General features: G+C 36.8%; 1 protein-coding gene across 4 annotated transcripts in view; it reads right to left on the reverse strand.

Moving 5' to 3' along the window:
• The window catches only part of WDFY3 (WD repeat and FYVE domain containing 3), a 234,122-nt gene that overhangs the window by 41,791 nt on the left and 169,720 nt on the right, over nt 1-22,611 (reverse strand). For 3 of the 4 annotated variants that reach the window (XM_032400715.1, XM_032400713.1, XM_032400712.1), the window contains 10 exons: nt 20,629-20,789; nt 19,077-19,306; nt 17,860-17,969; nt 15,853-16,035; nt 14,828-14,985; nt 13,650-13,727; nt 11,972-12,199; nt 5,428-5,481; nt 2,751-2,919; nt 154-317 (listed from right to left, as the gene is read on the reverse strand). In XM_032400715.1, coding sequence (XP_032256606.1) covers nt 154-317; nt 2,751-2,919; nt 5,428-5,481; nt 11,972-12,199; nt 13,650-13,727; nt 14,828-14,985; nt 15,853-16,035; nt 17,860-17,969; nt 19,077-19,306; nt 20,629-20,789 — 1,535 coding nt within the window. The remainder of the gene's footprint in view (nt 1-153; nt 318-2,750; nt 2,920-5,427; nt 5,482-11,971; nt 12,200-13,649; nt 13,728-14,827; nt 14,986-15,852; nt 16,036-17,859; nt 17,970-19,076; nt 19,307-20,628; nt 20,790-22,611) is intronic. The other variant, XM_032400714.1, reaches the window with a different exon arrangement.

Raw genomic sequence — 22,611 nt, forward strand, 5'->3', positions numbered from 1 at the left:
ACTGAATCCAAATGGTTGCTTACTATTCACAGTATTTCATTACAGAGGGTAAAATATTTATCTTCTGCCACCAGGTAAATAGCCTATCAGTTAGTGTTATAAAATGCAAACGAGTTACTTCAATGCAACCCTTATGCTTTAGAAGCACAGTACCTTTTCTCCTTCCTCCAGGAGGCGGAGGAGGGTGGCATTATCCGTTTTCTCTTCCTCCTCTATAGAGCTGCCTTCGGCAATCTGGTCTTGTAGCTGCTCCTGGCTCTCCTCATCTCCTCCGTCAGGTGCGGACCGAGACCGTTTCAGAGGAGGCTTGACCAGACCTATAGGATCACAACCACGAGAGCCATGTGACCTTGCAGGGGCCACTTGGAAGCAGTCTGGGCTCCCGCAGTCCCTCCTACACATTTCCAAATTGAGATAACTCTGGAAGGTACAGGGAGGCAGCACAGTGCAGTGGTTAATGACAGAGGCTCTATAGTTAAATAGTTGTGTGACCCTGGACAATTATCTGCCTCTCTGAACGTGTTTTCTCATCTATAAAAATGGGACAAAAATACTATTTATCTTAGGGGGTTGTGGAGGACTTAATGAGTTATTTGTGCTTAGCATCGTGTTTAATAGTAAATTCTAAATAAGTGTCAGATGATGATAAACAGAGCTTAGCATAATTAATGGTAAGGACAGTACTGCTTATGGACAGGTGTCATTAAGGGGATACCATAAATAAATGATCAACCACTATCAGAAACAAAATTAAAGACAGAAAGTTATAAATATGATTATAAGAGATCCCCCCCTACTTAGAGGGCCCCTGAGGACTATTTCAAGACTTATGTCACAAGCAACAGTATGGTCATTCATATACGAACGAAGGTGATCAAATCATCATGTCATAAAGAATAGAATTCTTTAAAATACAGGGACAGATCATTTAACGTGCAGGTTAAGGAAACATTCTACTGTCTACATTTTGATAATTTTATGAATAATCACAGGAGGTGACAAAATCAATTGATGTGATGCCGAAGTATGAGAAGCATTCAAAATACACTCTAACCCCCATATTTAATTAATATTCTCTACTTGTTCCAAGAAAAGGCCTGTTACATCTACCAATGATAGCTGCTCTAAGAATTCTGGAAAAGAGTTAAGTCATAGAATCTTATCCTTTGAGCATGAGTTATCAGAGGTTCTGCTTTGCCTTAAGAAGAACGCTCTTTTCACATATGAAAGAGTATAATAAATAAGCAAGAGAGATCAAGTCCTGCTGAGAATATCTATAAGGGGGAAAAGCTCCCAGTTGCACTTTTTTTAAGTAAGCTCTATGCCTAATGTGAGGCTTGAACTCACAACCCCCGGATTAAGAGTCACGTTTACCAAACGAGCCAGCCAGGCACCCCTACCGTTGCATTATTTTTAATAAATCAAAACATCTAATTCTATGTCTACCATAACACCTTGCATAGCATAGTAGTGACACCAATTTGTGGGTTTATGTCAGCAGAGATTAGGAAAATGAGGCCAAGACAAGTGAAGTGCTAATGACCCAAACACAAGTCATCTAACTCTGTGAATTATACCTTAGCTTATACTCAAGAAACAGCATTGGACCTACTTCTGTAACTTTGCTGGTACAATGTCAAGAAAATTAGAAGACTATAAACCCTCTCAACTACTAAAAGTTTCAAGGAGTCTATAAAATGTTAGATCAATTAGGAAATGCTTAATAAGTCACAGTCACCATGAGAGAGAAGAGGAAAATTATAATAATAAGAGAAATGGATCACAATTTTTGATGGTGTGCTTTGTTGACATGTTGACATCATATACTATCAATTTTTTAATCGATGGGATCTGAAACTGATTTTTAATTTAAAGTTCTTAATCTACATTCTGAGGCTTTGTTTATAGAATATGCCAAGGACTTTTGAATTTATCGTGAATCAGAGGCTTAAAAGAGTTAAAAAACAATAGATTGATTTACTTTTCAATACTGACTGAATCCCCGTTTTGTGCTAGGTATGTGCCAAAACATCAAGTGAGAAGAAAAATGATCTCTGCCTCTGAGAACCTTATAATTTAGAAAACATAAAGCAGTGAAAAATCACTGAAATTGCTATGATATGAGCAAATGCTATTTGTGGACAGGAGAGTGGGAAAAGGTTTCAGAGAACGATAATTTGATATTTGACCAGTGTCTTCGAGGCTGGGTGGGGTTTGTTAGGATCCACATCATGGAGAAGCTGCAGGAAGTGCGCAGAGGGCACACACATATGTAAAAGTACAGAATCAAGAAGTCCAATTCATCATCTCATGTATGTTTTACTAAGATCGTAAAGCACAGATGTGGAATAATCTGTCTTAGCTCATAGGAAGAAAGACCATGATTTCTTAACTGTTGTCTAACATGCACTAATAACACATTTAGTTGTTGTTTTAATTTTACAAAATATTTATTTAGTTATCAGGGCCTTAGATTAAAATGTCAGGTGTCACTGAGAATCCTGCCAAATGCAATAAAAACATTATCAAGCCAAAAGGCACATTCTATCCATCTGTAGGCAATAACGAGCCAGTCTCTTTAGTTCTCATACAGAAATCAATCTTAAAAAAAGTGAGATTGTAAAATATGTATAGATACTTTTATCCATATGGTTGGCCCTACACTTTACAGTAGCTCCTATTTTCATAAAAACTCAAATACAAGAAATGCTCCAAAGTGATTTTTACTTCAAACAAAGAGGAAGGCTGACCTTTGACTTTAGCAATAGTGTCTTCACCATGCTCTGGTTCTTGCTGAGCCGCTTCACCTTCTGAACTCTCTACAATGGCGTCTTGGACAATGGCTGGGTTGCCAGAGGCCAGTCGCATGTAGTACTCCTTACTGTCATAACTTATGGCTCTTCTGTATCGAGCTGGTTTCTAAGAAATAACGGAAGAAAAGGATTCAGATAATTATTTTAAAGAATTAAAATATAAGCTTCCCGGAGGAAGGTATGGTATCAAGACTTCTTTATGTGTTACCTTTTTAAAGGGATTTTTAACAAACTGCATTTATATGCAGTAAATCCACAGACTTTTGGGTTAAGTTTCTCTGTTTTTAAATTGCACCGATTTTTAAAACATACATATAAAAAAAACAGTATTAGCAGTTTTTCTTCATGAAATAGAAATAAATCATCTCTAGTCAAATAACGTTTTCATGTTAGTATGACATGGCCTCACTGATGTATTAGAAAACCTTCCTAAACAGTAAAGAGAACACCCAGTTTTGGAGAGCATCAAGTTGCAAGAGGATGTCTGGTTTGTGTGGAGCCTGGAACTTTGCTTCCACCCCGCATAAAGTAAGTAGTCAGGCCTAAAGCCCATCCATTCAGTTGGAATCCTCCGTGCCAATGCTTAGAGGTAAAGACTCAGAACTGCACTGTTCTTCCCCACATTCCCAGTTCTCACTAAAACTCCAGAAATGGCCCAAACCTTCCACGAGTTCTAACCCAACATGGAATCAACCAGCTTCAGGCCCGATGGCGCTCTCTGCTTGGCCTGCTCCTCCAAGCTGGTATCTTCAATTTGCTAAAACATCTTTGTTGTTTATTGTGTAAAATAATATGCTCCATAAATATATTAACTAAATGAGTATATTAAGAACATATATAAGTCCATCTTAAAGAAGTTTATTACCTAGAAACATCAGAAAAGATTTGATATTTTTGGCCTAGGATACAAGAGCATTTCTTTTTAAGAGTTAATATTTATCCTAAAAATACAGTCTCTAGCTAACCTAAACTTTTTTTTTTTCTTAAAACCATAACATAATGAAAAAAATAAGGTCTAAAATGCCCTCAAAACTGTAAAACCATAGGAAAATTTAATATGTATACAGGTTCCTTAATCAGAATTAGACCCAGACTTTGGATTAACAATTTAAAAAAAAGATGGGGTTTGAAATATGCTTTAAAACCTCCCCTTTTTAGGGGTGTCTGGGAGGCTCAGTTGGGTGAGCATCCAACTCTTGATTTGGGCTCAGGTCATGATCTTATGGGTCTAGAGATTGAGTCCTGCGGTGGGCTCCATGCTCAGCAGGGAGTCTGCTTGAGATTCTCTCCCTCTCCCTTTTGCTCTGCCTCTCTCCCTGCTCACACACATGTTCTCTCTTTCTCTAAAATAAATAAACTAAAAAAACCCCCTTCACTTTTTAAACATTATTTCACTTTCCCATTTATAAAAATACCTAATTAAAAATACTCTGTTGGCCTACTCTTCAACTCAAGTAGTCAATATGTATTATCCAAAATCATGCTTATTTCAAGCAAGACCTTTTTAAACAAATAACTTCCAACTCAAGTGGAAAACAAGTGTCCAATTGGTTGGAATATTTAGACTGAAATATTGAACCTATTTTGAGATAAAAAGCTACCTAACTGAGGTCATACTACCCTTCTTTTAAATTCAGGTCCAGAGTCAGGGAATCAAGAGAGCTGCAAGCTAATCGAGGAATGATATGCAATAAATAGAAATTGAAATATATAACATAGGAAAGTATTAAAATGAGGTAAAATGATACTACAATGATGGAAGGACCAATCTGATGAGCAAACTAATAAGAATATTGCAGTATTTTTTAAATGAAAGGAAAGGTAGTAAACTGTACCATACCAATTCTTCGATGTTAGGTGTAACAGTTATCTTCAACTCAAAACTGTTCATTTTTAAAATGATGAAAGCATAGTTAGTGACGGGCAAGACAATGAATTAATAGAGGTCAGACATCTACTTGGTTACTGACCTCAACTTGGAACTATGTTTTTTTCCCTAAATATTTTGAGGTATATTTCTGCATTCTAAAGAACTACCTTTTTTTCCCTTTTTTTTTTCTTAACTGAATTACGTACTGAATCTTTCTGGAAAAAGAAAACAATTGTAAATTTTTAAACAAAATAAGTTAAAATTGTATTTTAAAAAGTGATCTATGTATAACCTTAGTTTTCATTGTTCCTTCTGATTGAAAAAATGATTTTTAAAAGAGGATACTCCTTGCATTCTCAAGATACACACAGTTTAGTATCTGGAAGAATTAAATGAGCAAATGAAAAGAAAAAAGTTGAGGGTGTCAGGCTGCCCATTACTAACATGCGTCAGAACTTGTTAGTATATACGTGAAGCAATATACATTTTACGGTGAGAGCAGTGAATACTCAGCCTGTTAGTGAGCAGCACACAGGCCCTAGAAAGCTAATTAGAACAAAGCCAAGACTAGAACATCTCTCAGCACGGATGACACTGACTTTTTAACTCTAAGGAACTTAGAGGAAGAACAAATTGAAAGTCAACCTTTTACGTTAGTCTAGCCTACCATGCACTAAAAAACCAAAAACAAAACAAAGAAAACTGCAAGTATTTTGCATTCTCTTATGGTAATTTGTGTTTTACCTTTTGAGGAATGATATCATCAGGTGTCTCGGGCTGTTTACTTGGGACCTCAGACTGAAAACAGGGTATTAAGTATAGATACATCAGAAAAAAACAACATAAAGAACACCACAAAAATAAAATTTTCGTGAGGATTGTATGAAATATGGAAGATGCACACACTCAAAGAAAATTATTATGATATCCTAAGTTGTTTGAAATAATCACTTAGCATCTTATAATTATTTTTTTCTAATTACCAAAAGTAGTTTTAAAGTAGAAAATACACTAGAACTCTCAAGGCTATTGAACAGGACTAACTTAAAAATCTCACACAAAACTTCAGCCCACGTGGCCAGTGTCACGGATGATTGACAGGCAACTCTATATGGCTTCGAAAGGAAAAAACTGAAAACTGGATAACAGAATCTAATGCTAGCTGTTACCCTCCACCTACCTTTCACTGTGCTTATCCCTACATCTGTTTTGTAACAGGAGCAACTGGTTTACACCATGATCTCCAATACCCCATACCACAGAAATCAAAGGGTGCTTATTAGTGAAAAAACATCCTCCCATAAAAGCCCAATGCCTACTTTATTACTTTCATAGCGATAACCCCAGAAAGGCTGAAAGCACAAGGGCGGCTGGGTCATCAGCCTCCAGACCAAAAGTTTTTGTAAAAAGTACTTTAAAAAATATTAGGTGGTTGCTTCAAATTTTATTCTTAGAATAAAATCTCAGTTAACAAGAGGGCAGCTTCTGTTGAGCTGTCATGTGTGGCCTACGTAAACATGCACAGATAGCTACATACAGACAATGATACTACTTCCAATTTTTCTTCCTTTTCAGTTTTAGCTGGAGACGACATCTAGTACTTTTCCCCACAATAAACATGCATCAGCAAAATGATTTCACAAATGTTTTCTCCCTAAGCAAAACAAACACTGGACTACTAGGCATACTTTCAAATACTTCACATGGTTTTAGTAAATGTTTCTCTTTAAAAAGCAAACTTTTAAAAACATACCTGTGATGAAGAATAATCTTTATAATATACATCTATGTTCTCTAACTTGGTACGGGTTTTGGCTATACGAGTATAAAATACAAATATGTGAACACACGATGGTACACTTAGGATGTGTATATTTCAATGTATGTAAAATTTATGTCAATAAAAAAAGAATTATAAATAAAACTCAACTCTAATTAATGACATGCATGTGGAAGTGTTAAGGAGTGAAGGGTACTGATTCTGCAACTTTCTCTGAAATTCATTAAAAAAAAAACCCAAGATAGATTGCTGGATGTGTGATAGACCAATATAGCAAAATGGACCCATTACTATTGTCAAATGCAACTTTAATGTCCACTATTTACCCCCAACCAGAATGTGGGCAGGGTCTGACATGCATACTCCTTATCTTCTCTGCAACATACGGTACAGTGCTGGTTTAATACATATTTACCACTGATCCACTGACTGAGGCTCTTATTTTATTCCAAGGCACAGCATTCAACCCATAGTAAAGAGATACGCTGTACCAATAATTTCAGTATTATCATAGCTCTCTTTTACTTAAAATTATATAACTAATTATTGTAATTATGTTTACACAGAAATCTTAACTTTTCAGTCAGAATTTCTAGAAAATAATTCTCTAGTCATTTTTTCTTCAAAATTTTCTATAATGCTGGCAATGGAATTTCCTGAATGAGTTGCTTAGTTTCTTTGAGTCCTATGACATCTATATATTACATAAAAAATATCTGTGGAGGCAGCCACAGGAGACTCCATTAGAAAAGGAACCTTCAAGTAAGTCAATTACCCCTCTGTCCCAAGCAGCCCCAAATTAAAAGGTAGATAGTGGGGTTTTCACCCCAATAGTATTTGCAAACAATAAATTTGTTTGAGATTATTATTCCATGAAAATAAATTTGTGAAAATAAGGGGATCACAAAATCAAAACCTGGTTTTTGTATCTAAGTGTGATTTTTTTTTTTAATGGCAAAATATGGAATCTCATTCTCCTTCCGTAGGATTCAGAATAATGAGACCATTGCTTAAGAGCCACTGCATTTTGTATTTTCATCATACCCGAGGCTCACATCTTAACAATATCTACAACTGACATTACCACTTAAAATACAGAATTACAGTGCAATTTAGCATAGCTGTTTTAGTTATGGAAATTACCCCACAGGGAAAGTCGCTGTGCAAAGAGGAATTATTTTCATGTGAGAATAGGTAAGTTTCCACATGTACCTAACTTTTCTCATGACAAAAATTATTACTCTTGCTTTTATTAAAATAATTTTAGTAGATAAACTGTCAAAGCTTTTAAGTCTGAGGCAAATGAGACTCTAAAGATATATTCTATACTCTATAAACAAACATCTAATTTAAAAATCAAGAAACAAAGTTCAAAACTTAGAATAGGTAAGCTATCCTGTATACAATGTGTAACACTATCAAGGTTTAAGAAATAAAACTTTAATGACTAAAGAAAAAAATCACTATATTCATTTCTAACACATCGAAGATTTTAAAACAAGAAAATAACTTTTAATCATCACTGTATTCTTTCACCTTAAGCAACAGAACTAAAAATTTCAATGCCACTTAGGAACAGTAATTATTCTTACAAAGGCAAAAGATTAGTCAATTGCCCTTGCTCAGATAAAGCCTGCTTTACCTAGCAAGAAGAGGCTTCCAAAGCAATTTTTAGGTTGGCACATAGCTCTTACATTGCAAAAAGTACTGACTTTATTTTATAAACACGCAGGCAAGGAAGGCAACACATTTATGGGAACAGAAATGGAAGTGATTGATCTCTAACTCTGGGAGGTAATTTGGAATCTTGTTCGGGGTAGAGGTGGATTTTCTACAAAGCTAATAAAGCTTAAAAACTTCAACAGCCCTCACTTCCCATGGGATCCTTTCAAAACCTTGGAAAGAGGCGCTCAAGTAATTTCATATTCATAAGTTTATACCTTTTTCCTTGTAGAGCCCTCTGCCAAGTTATATAAACTTTAGGCCCAAAGTTTGTAATTTGGCTCTAGCCCTTTTTAGTGGAAAAATTTCAGAATTAGGAAAATTCTACAGAATGCTGAATGGGAAAGCAATGGAAAAAGTCTAATTTCGGAAGAAAAAGTGCTGGTAGTCCATTCATTCAACATTTATTAAGTTCTTGATACTCTGTTAGCACTAGAGAGACAAAACCTAGTATATTGTTTCTGTCTGGAAGAAATTCACCGTCCACCAATAAGGTCACAAAACCATCAAAGGTTGGAACCTCTTTCTCAAAATGACTCAACTTCTAAGGAACTGTCATCCTATATACTCATTATATGGTACTTTACTACTTAGGAGCTGCAACTAGACCTTTCTCTAGGTTTTGATTCCTCATCTGTAAAATTGGGATATTTTCCCAATTAGTATCGCACTCATTGCGCTTTGTATCTGGCTCTTCTTTGATTTCATGATAGAAGTCAGTAGGATAGCAGTTGCTTCTTCTTTTGGGAATTTTCTTTGCTATCAACATTGCCAGACTGCATATTCCATAAAATAAAAGTGGACACTTAATGGTGTTTCAAATTTACAAGGATTTTGAACTGGCAAGACCAAAATAATCAGTCATTCAGAAAATTTCATCATAGCAGATTAACCTTGCCTCGTGCATGAACTAAGCCACATAAATTCCACATTCTGTAACTGTCGCCCCTTCCCACCCACTCTTTCCTTTTTTGTTAATGTATCTCCAGCATTTCTTGACTGCCTTGTATTTCCCAATATGTAACCCATCTGGTTAAAAAATAAGTTCCATATGGTACATTACTTATTTCTGAGACTGTCTGTTTAGACTTTTCAGGCTGGTGAACGCTTTTGCTTACGTAAAATGCTAATAATACTAAGGTTGTAAGTGTGAACCCCGAATAGGTTATTTTGTTTTTATCTGATACAGAAGTTTAAATATACTTTTATAAAGTGAATGGCACTGTTATAAAGAAGGAATAAACAATATAAAAATATTATGGTTATGTAAGTAAAAAATATGCCTCAGTTAAAAAAAACTCAAAAGCATATGCCTCAGTTAAATAAAAATAGTGAGTTGGTCACATATATAGGAGAGCATATATATTTATCTTGTATTTTAGTATTCTTGAATGGATTCAATTTATATGATTGTTGACTCAATAAGAAATATTTTATCAAATTGTTACAGGCTTGAAGTATTTATTTGGGGAAAAAAGGTTAAGAATTAGGAACTGTATTACTGGTTTGCTCGGACAAAAGTAGGTTCTGGTAAAGGCTACAAAGTATGGGTGGATTAATTTTTTTTTTTTCCATAGTGCAGTAGTACTAGAAATTATGGTGCTTTAAATTACAGCTGTACCAACTATGACATTCTTGACAGAATGGAATAGCTTTGAGAAAAGTGAACTTTAGGAAGCTATCTTGAAAAATCTTAAATAATTATATATTAGCAGCTCTAAGACCTATACTCTAAGAAGTATCAGGATAGAAGTGAAATCGCTGACCACAAAATAAATGGGAGCCAGGGTTTTGGCAGAAAAAAAAGAGACGGGAACAATGCAAAGTGCCCTCACATCATAGAATCCAAACTATTTATTAGAAGACCCATGTTCCAAGCCTCTTTTATAAATCTTAGTTTCTTCAATTGGTGACAGAATCAAATATAAAGTCAAGAATGTGAAAGTATTTCAAACCCATGAAGGGTTTGAAATAAAGTTTTAAAATAAAATATAACAAAACTTCTATACTGGGCAAGTGTTTGAACTTTATGACCTCACAGATTCTAAAATCCTATTATCCAAACATCCAAGAAGAACAAACCGAGAATGTTCTTCAGTGGATGATTCTTTGTAGTGATCTGGGTTTCTAACTGGGTACAGGAGTTTATACTAGATTTATTTTAGAGGTAGCTAAACACTAAAGTGAAACAAAGCGTGGGATATGTTCCCTAGAGAGATAGTCACCTTTCTGTCTTAATGAAGCATAGTGCAGTCAGATGCTTGGCAAGGGGGGGGGGAATCTTACAATATGCTTTTCCAGACTGTATTTTTTAAAAGTTACAATACTAATTTTTTAAAAACTTTAAATGATACCTCAAAAAATTTAAATGATATTAAAGGAAGACGTAAGAACTTTGTTTATCAAAAAGGAGTATAGATTTTTAAGAAGTCACAGAACAGTGGTCTAAGAATCAGGGACTCTCTAGAGCTGCCCCGGTCCATTGCGGCAGCTGCTGCCCATGTGAAATGTGGCCAGTCCCAACTGAGATGTGCTGTAAGTGTGGACTACAGACGCATTTCAAAGACAAGGCACAAAAACAGGTAAGATGCTTCATTGATAATGTCTCTGTAATTGATTAAACATTAAAATGAGAGTATTAAGAGGCTGGATGAGATGACCAGTGAGACCCCATCTCAACTCCCAAAGCTGTGCTTCTATGACAAACATGAGTTTTCTAAGGACAAAAGTACTCTCCATTTTGGAGGCAAAGGATTATTATTGGACACTGAAAAGTTGAATTACTATTTAGAAATGTTGTAAGGAGGGGCACCTGGGTGGCTCAGTTGGTTAACCGACTGCCTTCAGCTTGGGTCATGATCCCGGAGTCCTGGGATCCAGTCCCACATCCCACATCGAGCTCCCGGCTCAGCGGGTAGCCTGCTTCTCCCTCTGACCCTCTCCCCTCTGATGCTGTTTCTCACTCTCTCTCTCTCAAATAAATAAATAAAATCTTTAAAAAAAAAAAAAGAAATGTTACAAGGATTTTCAGAATTAAATTCAGTAGATTTTTATACTCTTGTGCTTTCTCTTTTAAACTTGTAGTGGCTTTATTGGGAGAGTATATTTTCCTAAACTTAAAAACATGATTCCTGGACCATCAACAGCTTAGACAAAATTTTTCTAGTCATGTGCAAAAGTCTGAATAAAGGCTTTGGGGAGGGTGACTTGTCTGAAGAAAAAAAAAAAAACTCATGGGCAAATGCTGTGTTTTAAACCTGTGGAATCAGTGATGAAGTTTCTTAACATACACAGAAAGATCTACATATTCAGGCTATTATTCTTTAGCCCTCTTCTGTGTTTCTTCAAAGAATATTGCTTATGCCAATATTTATTTGCTTAACACTCAGAATAGTGTCTTGCACAAAATAAGCACTAAGTGCTTCACTAATATTAACCTAACCCTAACAGCTTTTGAGATGGAACTGTTCTTTTTCTCCACATTAGGCATCAGGAAACAGGAACCTAAGATGACCCAATGGCCTGTCCTCGGTCACCCAGCTTAGTGAAGGGGCAGAGCCAGGGTTTAAATCCTGCCAGTCCGGCTCCAGAGCCTGGAAGCTAAACCCCTTCGCTCCATGTCTCCCTGCTGCATTCCACCACCACGACCACCCTGCATGATGAATTTAATATAGCTTAGTGAATTTCCTAAATTAGATATTTTAGGTAATTGACCTTAACTGACGCCTGCCAAGAAGAAGAGAAACTTGAAAGAGTCATTAGAAACACTCAATTCTGCATACTCACCGCTACATTTGTCTCTTGCTCCGTTTCTGGCACATAAGGGTAATGGTTATAAAACATATCATTTCGCACCATTTTTTTCCTCATTCTGCAGGGCCCTTCTGTCATCTCCAACATCCATTTGTCTAGATGGGAGCCGATGGGGGGACCCCACAACCCTCGCTCCCGCAACAGTTCGTACTCGATTTGGCACCACTCTTCCGTCACGTACTTCAGGGCATTTTGCTGACGCTAAGGGGAGGGAGTCCAGGTTGGTTTTCAAGCAAAAGCAGGAGTAATAATCAAAAGTCTACAAATAACTTACAACCAAGTTAATATTTGGAAACAAAACCAGTACATATCATTTCAGTCAATATTATGAAAGTAAAATTATATTTATTTACGGTTACAGTAGCCTACTGATTTTGTGAGAAGGTGTGATTGTTGTGGTGGCCCAAGTGTTTACTTTAGCACCAAGTAAATGACAGGTATGTAAAAGGGAGAGGGTGTAGTACACCAGGACAAAGGAACACTGAAGCAGGCAGCTGGTAATACTACTTATGAAAATACACTGAAATGGTTAGTCCAGTGTAAGTCAATAGATAAACATGGTAATTTAAGGATGACTCTCCCCCTCCCACCCCTAAGTTATAAAACAGTTACTAGAACATGGACAGGAGAAGATCTAGTAAATCAGAGCAAGAAACATTGCCAGCATATTGGCTTACTGGTAAGCTTGGTAACATTTCCAAAGATTTTAAGTAAAGGATATAAACATGCAGCTCTGATATGTTCATACAAAAAAAAAAGAAAAACCATTTTCAACTGACCACTGGGATAGATCTAAGCCATTGTACTTAAATGAAAATTTCTGAACTAGTATAACTTCTTGCTATTTAACAAATGTCAAGATGTATAGCAATTTAGCAGATGATTATAAATTATAACTACCTTATCTAATGGTTCATGGACTATATGTACATAATATCAATCTAAGAATAAAGATCTCTTTATATAGTGAAGGTTACTGAATGAATAATCTTGAAATTACATGATATCACAGTAGTACTTATGTGTTCCTGGGGGCAGGGGTGAATCCCCTATAACAACTAGGTAGTGTATGCCCATAAAATATTAGCAGTTTATCATTCAGAAACCTTTAATAGATCTAAGTCAGCCACTTGGGAAATAAAATATTTAGGATAAGTTGTTGAGCAATTATGAATTCACCAAGAGGATTTCACTGAATTTATTTCTTACCAACATAAACACCAAGTGCCTACAATAAAAAATTATTTTGGCTTTAAATTTTTTTTGAATTTTAAGAGACTTTTCAGAGACTTTGATGCATATTTTCATAGTCTCCTTGTTAAGTCTGAAAGAGAGGGATTTTCTTGTATTTTAATATTTATTAGGACAACACAAGCAATATGTCAGTAGTTAATGCCAATGGGATTCAGTTGTGCTGATTTTCAGTTTGTTGTTTTTTTAATGCCATCTGCCTCTAGAAAGTTCAAATTTTTCTATCTTAAAAACAATGACCAAAGTAACCATTGGCAGGGATCATTAAAAACATCATCTGACGATGAATGCAGTTCAGCAACTTACTCTTAAAAGGGGTAAAAAAAGTATCATGAGAAACAGAGTTCTTTCTCACTTGAGGAATGCAAAACAAACCTTTATTGTGGTTATGAATTCTTACCTCCTGATATTCCTTATATTGTGTGTCTACTAAGTCACGGACAACAGCAATATGTGTAAACATCCACTGAGAAATCTCCTAACAATGGATGGAAAAAGAGTCTTAGTATTTCATGGATTTTCCTGTAAAAATGTTAACTAGCCTTAAAATAATGCCAAGTAAATTTATTAAAATTCCATTAAAGACACAACTATAAAACAAAACAGGCAAAACAAAAAACTGAAAGATTAATTATATGATGAATCTGGGGGAGGCTTGTGTGATGGACACAGATCCACTCCCCCTTTCCCCTTATCCCTATGCCCCTTCAAGGACAGGCTAGCTCCCACAGCTTCTGCAAGTGCCATCAGCACCTTCAGGGATGACCTCAGCTGTAGAGAAACCCCAAACCCAAGGACTGGCTGATTTGAAGGTAAGTAGGCTCAGCCATTTCAGCTCAGTACAGGTCAAGTGTGACAGGCCATTTTGGTCCCAAAGTTCCACTTAGGTCAGTTGAGCCTAGACCTGCCTTGTAACCTGGTATTTCCCTGTGACCAATCCTACTTCCTTTCCTACCCTTCCACAAATACGGACCACAAGGGCACCCGTAAAAACCATCTTGCAATAAACACCCTCTCAGTGTGCTTCCTGGAGAACCCAACCTTGAAATAGGGAATGAAAGATACACACTGTTTCTCCCAGACCCTTTTCACCGCTGCCACTAAGATTCTAGGATGGCAACGGAAGTATGATGGGGAAGAAATTAATGGAGGTAGGTAAGTTAAAAAAAAAATCAATCACAAATATATGTGACAAGATTATAAAGAATAAAAAAACCATTTTGTTCTGCTACTGCTTTAAAATTTATATAATGATCAGTAACAAAATTATTAAAAGTTTGGGAAAACTGGGGGAAAAAATTACCCATAGTTTGATCACATATCAATAATCTGCATCTCATCTTATGTCCATTTACGAAGCGGGTCTGCATACACAACGCTCACAATGCAATTTTATCATAATAAATTGGGAGAAGTTTTCATAATCTGGGTTATTTATCTCTTCTAAAAGCAAAAATGCAGAAATGTCCCACTTCAAATCGTGTGCTTGTACATGTTAAGTGTATTATATAAAACACTACAGCTAAACCTTGAAATACAGATTTCTAATAATACCACCGATGAAAACAAACAATGTACCTGGGTGGAAAGACTGTGTTTATTAAGACCACTTTCCTTTCGATTCCTTCTTGATCCTGTTAACTTGGAAAGACCAAAGCCACTGCTGACACGGGACAATTTGGATTGTGTGGTGGGCACTAAAGCTTCTCCTCGACTTATGCATTTCTTTTCATGGGCTACGAGATTAAAATTAGATTACTTTACAATTTCTCCATGTATTTATTAGTCTTACTTTTAATACTTCTGCATTATGGCCACAAATCACAATTCTGTAGTTGCCAAAAGCAGCTTACATTATAGACACAGACATTCTCTTAGATATCTCAGATTTACTTGCTGGTGATCTTGTATAAGCATAGCTGCCTGACAATTAATGTACTAGCTCAATTTACATTTGGTTGAAACTTCACAGTTCTGCAGTAAAATGCAAACTTATTTTAACTGTATTCCGTTTCTATGTTAGTAACAATTCATAACTCCCCATCTAAAATATTTGGTGCTGCATATACTCTGGAATTTAGAAGGTTTTGAATATAAAAAGGTGATATGATACATACACTGTATGTTATATAATACAAAGGTCAATGGCAGTAAACCATAATTGGACACATTAATATTTCTGCAGCAAAATGTGTGAATATTTACACATAAGGGTAAGTTAGGTTTTGCTACCAAGTGATTTTGGGCACCAAATTCATGAAAAAACCTTAGGTTTTCAGGGCTTTCTGAATTTCAGAATTATAGAGAAGGGATTATGGATTTGTAGCCAAGACAGAGACCATAATTACATCTGTGAGCAATGTATCATCTTCCAAATTCATAGATGCCAGATGTGTAACACGTTTTAGAATTGTTTTTTTTTTTTTAATCTGAGAAGAAAAGCCAAATCTCAACATAGTCATTCTAGAATGGGTGTTGCTTTTCACTTCTGCCACCGTCATGACATCCTTTTGGGAGAGTTTTAATTACGTATCTAAAGTGAACCCATATACAACAGTCGTGTGTAAATCTGTTAGTCACATGATGTCTGAGGACCCTCTTACCCAAATGATTCTGCCAGCACTTTAAACCAGCTTCTTCAATGAGTGGCCTTGCTATAGCTATGTCCACATGACCCCTTTCGTTCACAGGAAGAGTGACTTTGAAAAGCTCCTCCAAGGCTTGTTTCTTACTATGAATCAATTCAGTCCAAACTCTATTGACAGCTTTTATGAGAAGCTGACGCCCTAGGAAATGAAGGAAAACAAACAAACAAACAAAAAACCAACAAAAAAACAATTTATCAAAAACACAATATGAAGGTAGTAATTTTCTTCATGTCTTACATCTAAGAATCTCATCTATAGTACTTAATTGTCAAAAAAAAATGCTTCAGATAGTATTAAGCTCAATAAAGAAAATTATTCAGATAACCAATGTGGCTGAGAACTTGGAGAACTTAAAAAAAAAAATCTTCCTATGTATGCAGAAGACTGCATTTTTTATTTATAAAACTGGAAATTACATACACATTTCATTGTCTAGTTTCTTCTATGTAAGAACCACCCCCATTTAAAAGTAAGCTTTAAAAAAAAAAAAGCTTTACATCTGAATATTTAAAATAAGATCAAAATTAAGTTAGTTGTTCCTTAATATTTTGCAAGAGGCAAGAAATAACATTTTATTTTTATTTTATTTTATTAAAGATTTTATTTATTTATTTGAGAGAGAGAATGAGAGAGAGAGAGAGAACACATGAGAAGGGGGAGGGTCAGAGGGAGAAGCAGACTCCCTGCTGAGCAGGGAGCCCGATGCGGGACTTGATCCTGAGACTCCAGGATCATGACCTGAGCCGAAGGCAGTCGCTTAACCAACTGAGCCACCCAGGCGCCCTAACAAACATTTTAAAAGAACATTTACTATTAAATTCCATCTTGTTTTGGATTCCTTGCTAATTTGTCTGACTCCTGCTCTAGACCAATCTTTAGCAAGCATCAGTCACCTGAATAGCCTTTTCAGATTGCTGGTCTCCACCCACAGTTTCTGATTCAGTAGATCTGGGTGGGGCCAGAGCATCTGCTTTTCTAACAAGTTCCCAAATGATGCTGATGTTGTTAGTCCCAGCACCTTGCTTTGAGAACCAATGTTCTGGACTGTCAGTTCCTTGGGGGTGTTCTCAGTGTCTGGGCTTCAAGATGCGTTAGTGAAGGACAGAGAATAAATTAATGCTTAAGTGAAGGAAAGAATAAGTGCTGGACTTCCAAAGGATAAAATCATATGTAAAACTACCACACTGTATGTATGGCTAGGGAGACAAATGCTATTATAGTTATGACCTTCTACTGACCAATGTGCAAATCAGAAATGAATCCACTCCAAAGATTTTAATGCACAATACTTATAAAAATCACTGGGAAAACTAAATTAAAAGAGAAAACAAATAAAAGAGAATAAAAATGGTAGCAGCGACAACCTGTCTCAAGCAGTATTTGCACCTCTAATGAGACCTGCCTAACACTACCAATAGGCAGCTCTCTTAACGGTAAATGCCATGTTAGTATTGGTACTACTACTTGTGCAAATGTAAGTATCATCAAATCTCCCAGTGTTACCATGGAATGTTAGGGGCTAGCAGTATCCGTGGTTGAGTGGTTTACCCATCTTGGCATAAGGAGAGCTACAGCTAGTGGATTGGTTTACGTTGGTGGGCATATTGGTGTATGTTCAGGAGGGACCTATTGGAGCACTGGCTACCAATGTTGGCAGTATCTAAGGTGAGTTTTTTTTGGGAGGGGACAGGGTGTATGTTAAAAATTGGAAATGAGGGGTGCCTGGGTGGTTCAGTCAGTTAAGCGTCCAACTCTTGATTTTAGCTTGGGTCACGATCTCAGGTTTGTGAGATCAAGCCCTGGGTCGGGCTCAAGTGCTGGGCTTAGAGCCTGCTTAAGATCCTCTCTCTCCCTCCCCCTCTGCCCCTCCCTGCTCCTATGATCGTGCTCTCTCTCTTAAAAAAATATTGGAAATGGGGAGAGTGGGGAGAGAAAAGGAAGAAAACAAATTGAGGTAATTACCTTCACTAATATCTTGGCTGTAACCACCATCTGGTTCAATGTCAGAGGGGATCATAATGTGCCATGTAGTCATGCGGGCTTCTGCTTCCAGTCCAAACCCATCCACATTGCTGAAAAATTCCAGTCAGTTTAAACTCTATGAAGGAAATGACTGTAGCTGAAAACTATAATGATTAAGTGTAACTCTGCAGAGAGAAGTAAATGCTGGCTCCATCACAAAGTTCCGTAACTGGCAGACAGATATTCAGCAGATGCACAAAAACAGAACTACTTTATCAAGAACATGCCATTTTATAGGGGTGATCTCACAAATCCACTTGACTAAATGTAATTAAACTAAACAACAGCATCAAGATGAGCATCTTAATATTTAAGGTGCTTTCTGATCACTATTAATATTTTTACCTAAAAATTACAAAAAGTTCCTAAGAACATTTTCCTCATAGGCCTATGCACCACCTCCCCCCAGTCTTTCATCCCACCACCCTTTGCTCCCGTACCAGTGAAATACTTGCAGTTTCCCCAAAGTGCCATATTCTTTCCTTCCCCTGGGCACTCACACAGATGGCTCTTTGTTCCCATATCACTCTTTCTCATCCTTTGTGGAGGGCTAACCTCCTCAAGCACGTTCAAGTTGTAACTCAGCAGGTATCTCTTTCCAGCTAGGGGCACCTGTTTCATGCTCCCAAAGCACCATGCTTCTAGCAGAGCACCCAGGACACCTGACTGGTCTGTTTCCCCTCCTAGACTGCACATTCCAAAACCCTGCCATGGGGTCTTTCTTGCTCACATGTCATCCCAGTGCCTAATTCAGTGTCTAGACACTAAGTAAGTATCTGTCAAAGCAATCAATGGAAAAATCCTAATTTCACCCATTTAACATATAGCACTGCATTTATTCATTACATTCTTTTCTTTTTATCCCTCTTAACCTCCAACAATGTGTATGTTTATTTTAAAAGTAAACTTTCTTTTTAAATTATATATGTGACATAAGGTGATGAATGACCAATTTAAAGACACAGAAAATTAAAGAAAAAAATACTCATTATTTCATTGCAAAAATGTAACCCTTGTCTTTTATATTTTCCATGAAGTTTTAAAACTGAGATTAAAAGAAAAAAGAAATGTTACTATCAAAAAAGTAGAACAAAGAATTTTGGTGGAAAACTATCAAAGATAAATTCATGGCGGCAAACTGAATGTGAAAAAGTTACCTTCCAACATGTAGATTAATAAGGCAGTGAGCCAGACAGCTAATGAATTCTTGGTCATGGTTCCCAGGTCCCAGGATCAAGTTCCTGTTGACAGTCAGTACCCGGAGCGAATCTAGGAGAGCTACTTGCTGCGGAACAGTTTTGTGTGCCCGTGAGAACTGGTACAAGATGGTCCTATTGAGGCAGTGATAAACCGCATCGAGTGACAATCCCTGTGATCTTCTTTTTGACTAAAGATATGAAAGATACTTTACTTAGTAAAATGGACAGAAATAAATGGTCTGCTTCTCATTCACACATCAACATTAGGTTTATTTTGTACCAGGTGCCATGCTCAGTACAGGGTGCTAAGTTAAAAACTAAAAAGCTCTTGCAATGATGAGGATCAGAACCCAGGAGACACATAAATATCATTTAATGAGATGAGAGCCTCATGCCCCAGTGAGGAGAGCTGCTAACACTCCTGGAGGCACAGCAGCCTGCCTGAGCACGTGAGGAAGTGCCATCCAGGGAGACTCTCCTACCACAAAAGTTTTGTTCGGGTGAATGATCTCTACTCAAAATTACTGGGAAAAACAAACAAACCTAAAATGTTAGTAAAAACACTTCTTTTGACATTCTAGTTTCATTTCCTTACTTGTAAACTTTTCTCTTTGGCTTATATACAAATTTATCTCTTAAAAATTCTTAGATGACATGAAAGAACCTATGCACCATATGCTAATAACACGTGATAACAGTATTTCCTAGTTTCTGCATTATGTGTTGGTAAGAGTAATCACTTGTGGCAAACCAGGCCAACATTCCTTGGTCAAAGGTACCACGCACACACACACCCTCACTCACTAAATGACACCTTCAAAGACCTACAATGAATGTTGTGAAGATTTAATTACAAGAAGAAAATATTCCTTCCGTATCAACTCTTCTTGCTCTGTAAACCTTTACACACAAATGTACCATACTGTAAAAAAAAACCTTATCAACTTATACCAACTTAAGGTATTTAAATCAAAAGGAAGGGGCTCCTGGGTGGCTCAGTCGGTTAAGCATCTGCCTTTGGTTCGGGTCATGATCCCAGGGTCCAGGGATCGAGCCCCGCATTGGGCTCCCTGCTCAGTGGGGAGCCTGCTTCTCCCTCTCCCTCTGACCACCCCCCCCCACTCATACTCTCTCTACCTCTGTCACTATCTCTGTCTCTCTCTCTCAAATAAATAAATCTTTAAAAAAATAAAATAAAATAAAAAATAAACCAAAAGGAAGCTATCCAGGTATCTGGGTAGCAAAAAGCAGTACCAGTGGGGAGATCAGTGAGAGACCAAAGCTTGAGAGAACCAGGCAACTTTATAAGGGACATGTTGGCACGAAGCTACGGGGTAAGTAGGGGAAGGGTTACAATTCTACAGTTTTTATTCACTTTCAATAAGCTGAGCTTTATATTAAATGTTAACATTATCTTATTAGTTACATTTATTTCCAATAATTTTGACACATTAGGAAAAGTTTTTCAAGGAAAACATGTACTCTAAAACTAACAGTGACAATAGATTACCTGTGCAATTAGTTGAATTATAAAATCTATAAGAAGTTTAGATTCTTTGTTGAACATGCCTTGCCAAAGTTTGTCCACCACACGTTGTGTGAAATAAAACACATTGTTCACCAATACCTGGTAGCTTCCTCCACTGGTAATAGGCAAAGATGCATCTTCCCCTAAATTCAAGCAGGAAAAAAAAAGTATCTAAGAAAATTGCTATCAACCAGCACAAGACCAGATCCTCCAACAAATGAGGCTAAGGCAAAATGAGTTCATCTACTACATTTAGAAATAGGACCACTAGGCTCTTATGTACTACTTTAAGAAAATGATGTTCATGGCCAGAAATCCTGACAAATGTTGGAAGAAATAATTCCTACATGATAAAGGAGTTATGGATTGAGAGTGTGAAGTCTCTTACTGCTTGAGACTGTCTGTGATAAGCAAATAGTTCCTCAACTTAAACTGGCAGTGACAGAGGATCTCTGAGAAAAAAGCTGTCAGGTTATTAGCTGTGAATCGATTCTGTGTAACTAATAAAGGGTAAAACAAACCATCAAACACAACTCTGGTTCTGAATATACCTTCAAGCACAATGAAGTCATATAGGAGAGGTTCAGAACAACTGTAAAAACTAAACTACAATCAGTGCTGGTGGGGCCAAGGGGCACCTCTCCCTCCCTCCACGATTACCTTCAGTTCTGTTTCTCCTCAAAAAGCTACCCAAGTGCCTTCAGTGTGTTTGCTGTGTACACACTGCTTGAAGACTAAGCCTCCTAACCCAAATGCCTTCTGTAAGTCCCTCCTTCCTAGAAATTCTGGAGCCCTCTGAGTGTAATTATTATTCCTACCTAACTCTAAGTTACTCCATTATGCAAAACTCTTCATTTTGGGTTTTTACATAGTAAGACTGATACTGTGTAAAGAAGATTCTCAAGTGATAAAAACAAACACAGAAGTTTGACTTGACACCATGCTTTGAGAGTTACATGTTAAAGACAATACTAAAGATGTCTTGGCAGACTGACTTAGCAACAAAATGATAATTGAATAGGATGGAAGTTCTTTGATTAATATTATTACTGGGCACTTAAGTAGCAAATATGTTAAATCATTACTTTTCCTTCTCTTTTAAATTCTATCATTATTTTATATATAAATGTTAGCTCCACTGTACATGTATCAAGTTTTGTATTTTTATTGTAACTAGACAGGGACATACAGAAAGAATATCTTAATGTGTTTTGAATTTATGTCCTGGAAGCCATCCTAAAGAATAACATAGGGGCGCCTGGGTGGCTCAGTGGGTTAAGCATCGGACTCTTGATTTCGGCTCAGGTCATGATCTCAGGGTCATGAGATCGAGCCCCACATGGAGCCCCGCGTTGAGCTCCGTGTCCAGCTCCACATGGGTGGAGGTTCTCTCTCTCCCTTTCCCTCTGACCCTCCCCCCCAACAAGAGGATAACATATACATACTTCTGACCTAACAATCCTACTCATGCGTATATATCTAACAGGTATGTATAAATATTGTACACATATATGGCCCATATGAACAAGAATATTTATAGCAGCTTTATTTCTAATTGTCTCAAATTAGAAACTACTAAATGTCCAACCACAACAAAATGGATACATTTATATGTTCAAATAATAGAATACCACAGTGATGAAAATAAATGGACTCTTGCTACAGGAAACAACATGGACACATCTCACAAATACCACGTTGAGTATATGAAGCTAGACTACAACAAATACATGTTGAATGATTCCATTTATAAAGTTCAAAAGCACGCAAAATGAATCTGTTGTTTTAGAAGTTGGGACAGTGATTCAGTGAGCAGTAACTGGATCAGGGCAGGAGGGAAGTGGGGGCGCCTGCAGTGCATTGCTATCTGAGTGGTCTTATATAGGCAGGATGTCTGGGTAATAATTCATGGAACTTTCTGTTTATAATTTATGTATATCACAGTAAGTTAATTTTTAAAATATT

This window comes from Phoca vitulina, unplaced genomic scaffold (assembly GCF_004348235.1).
Source record: "Phoca vitulina isolate PV1807 unplaced genomic scaffold, GSC_HSeal_1.0 scaffold3, whole genome shotgun sequence".
In the NCBI taxonomy this organism is placed as follows: Eukaryota; Metazoa; Chordata; class Mammalia; order Carnivora; family Phocidae; genus Phoca; species Phoca vitulina.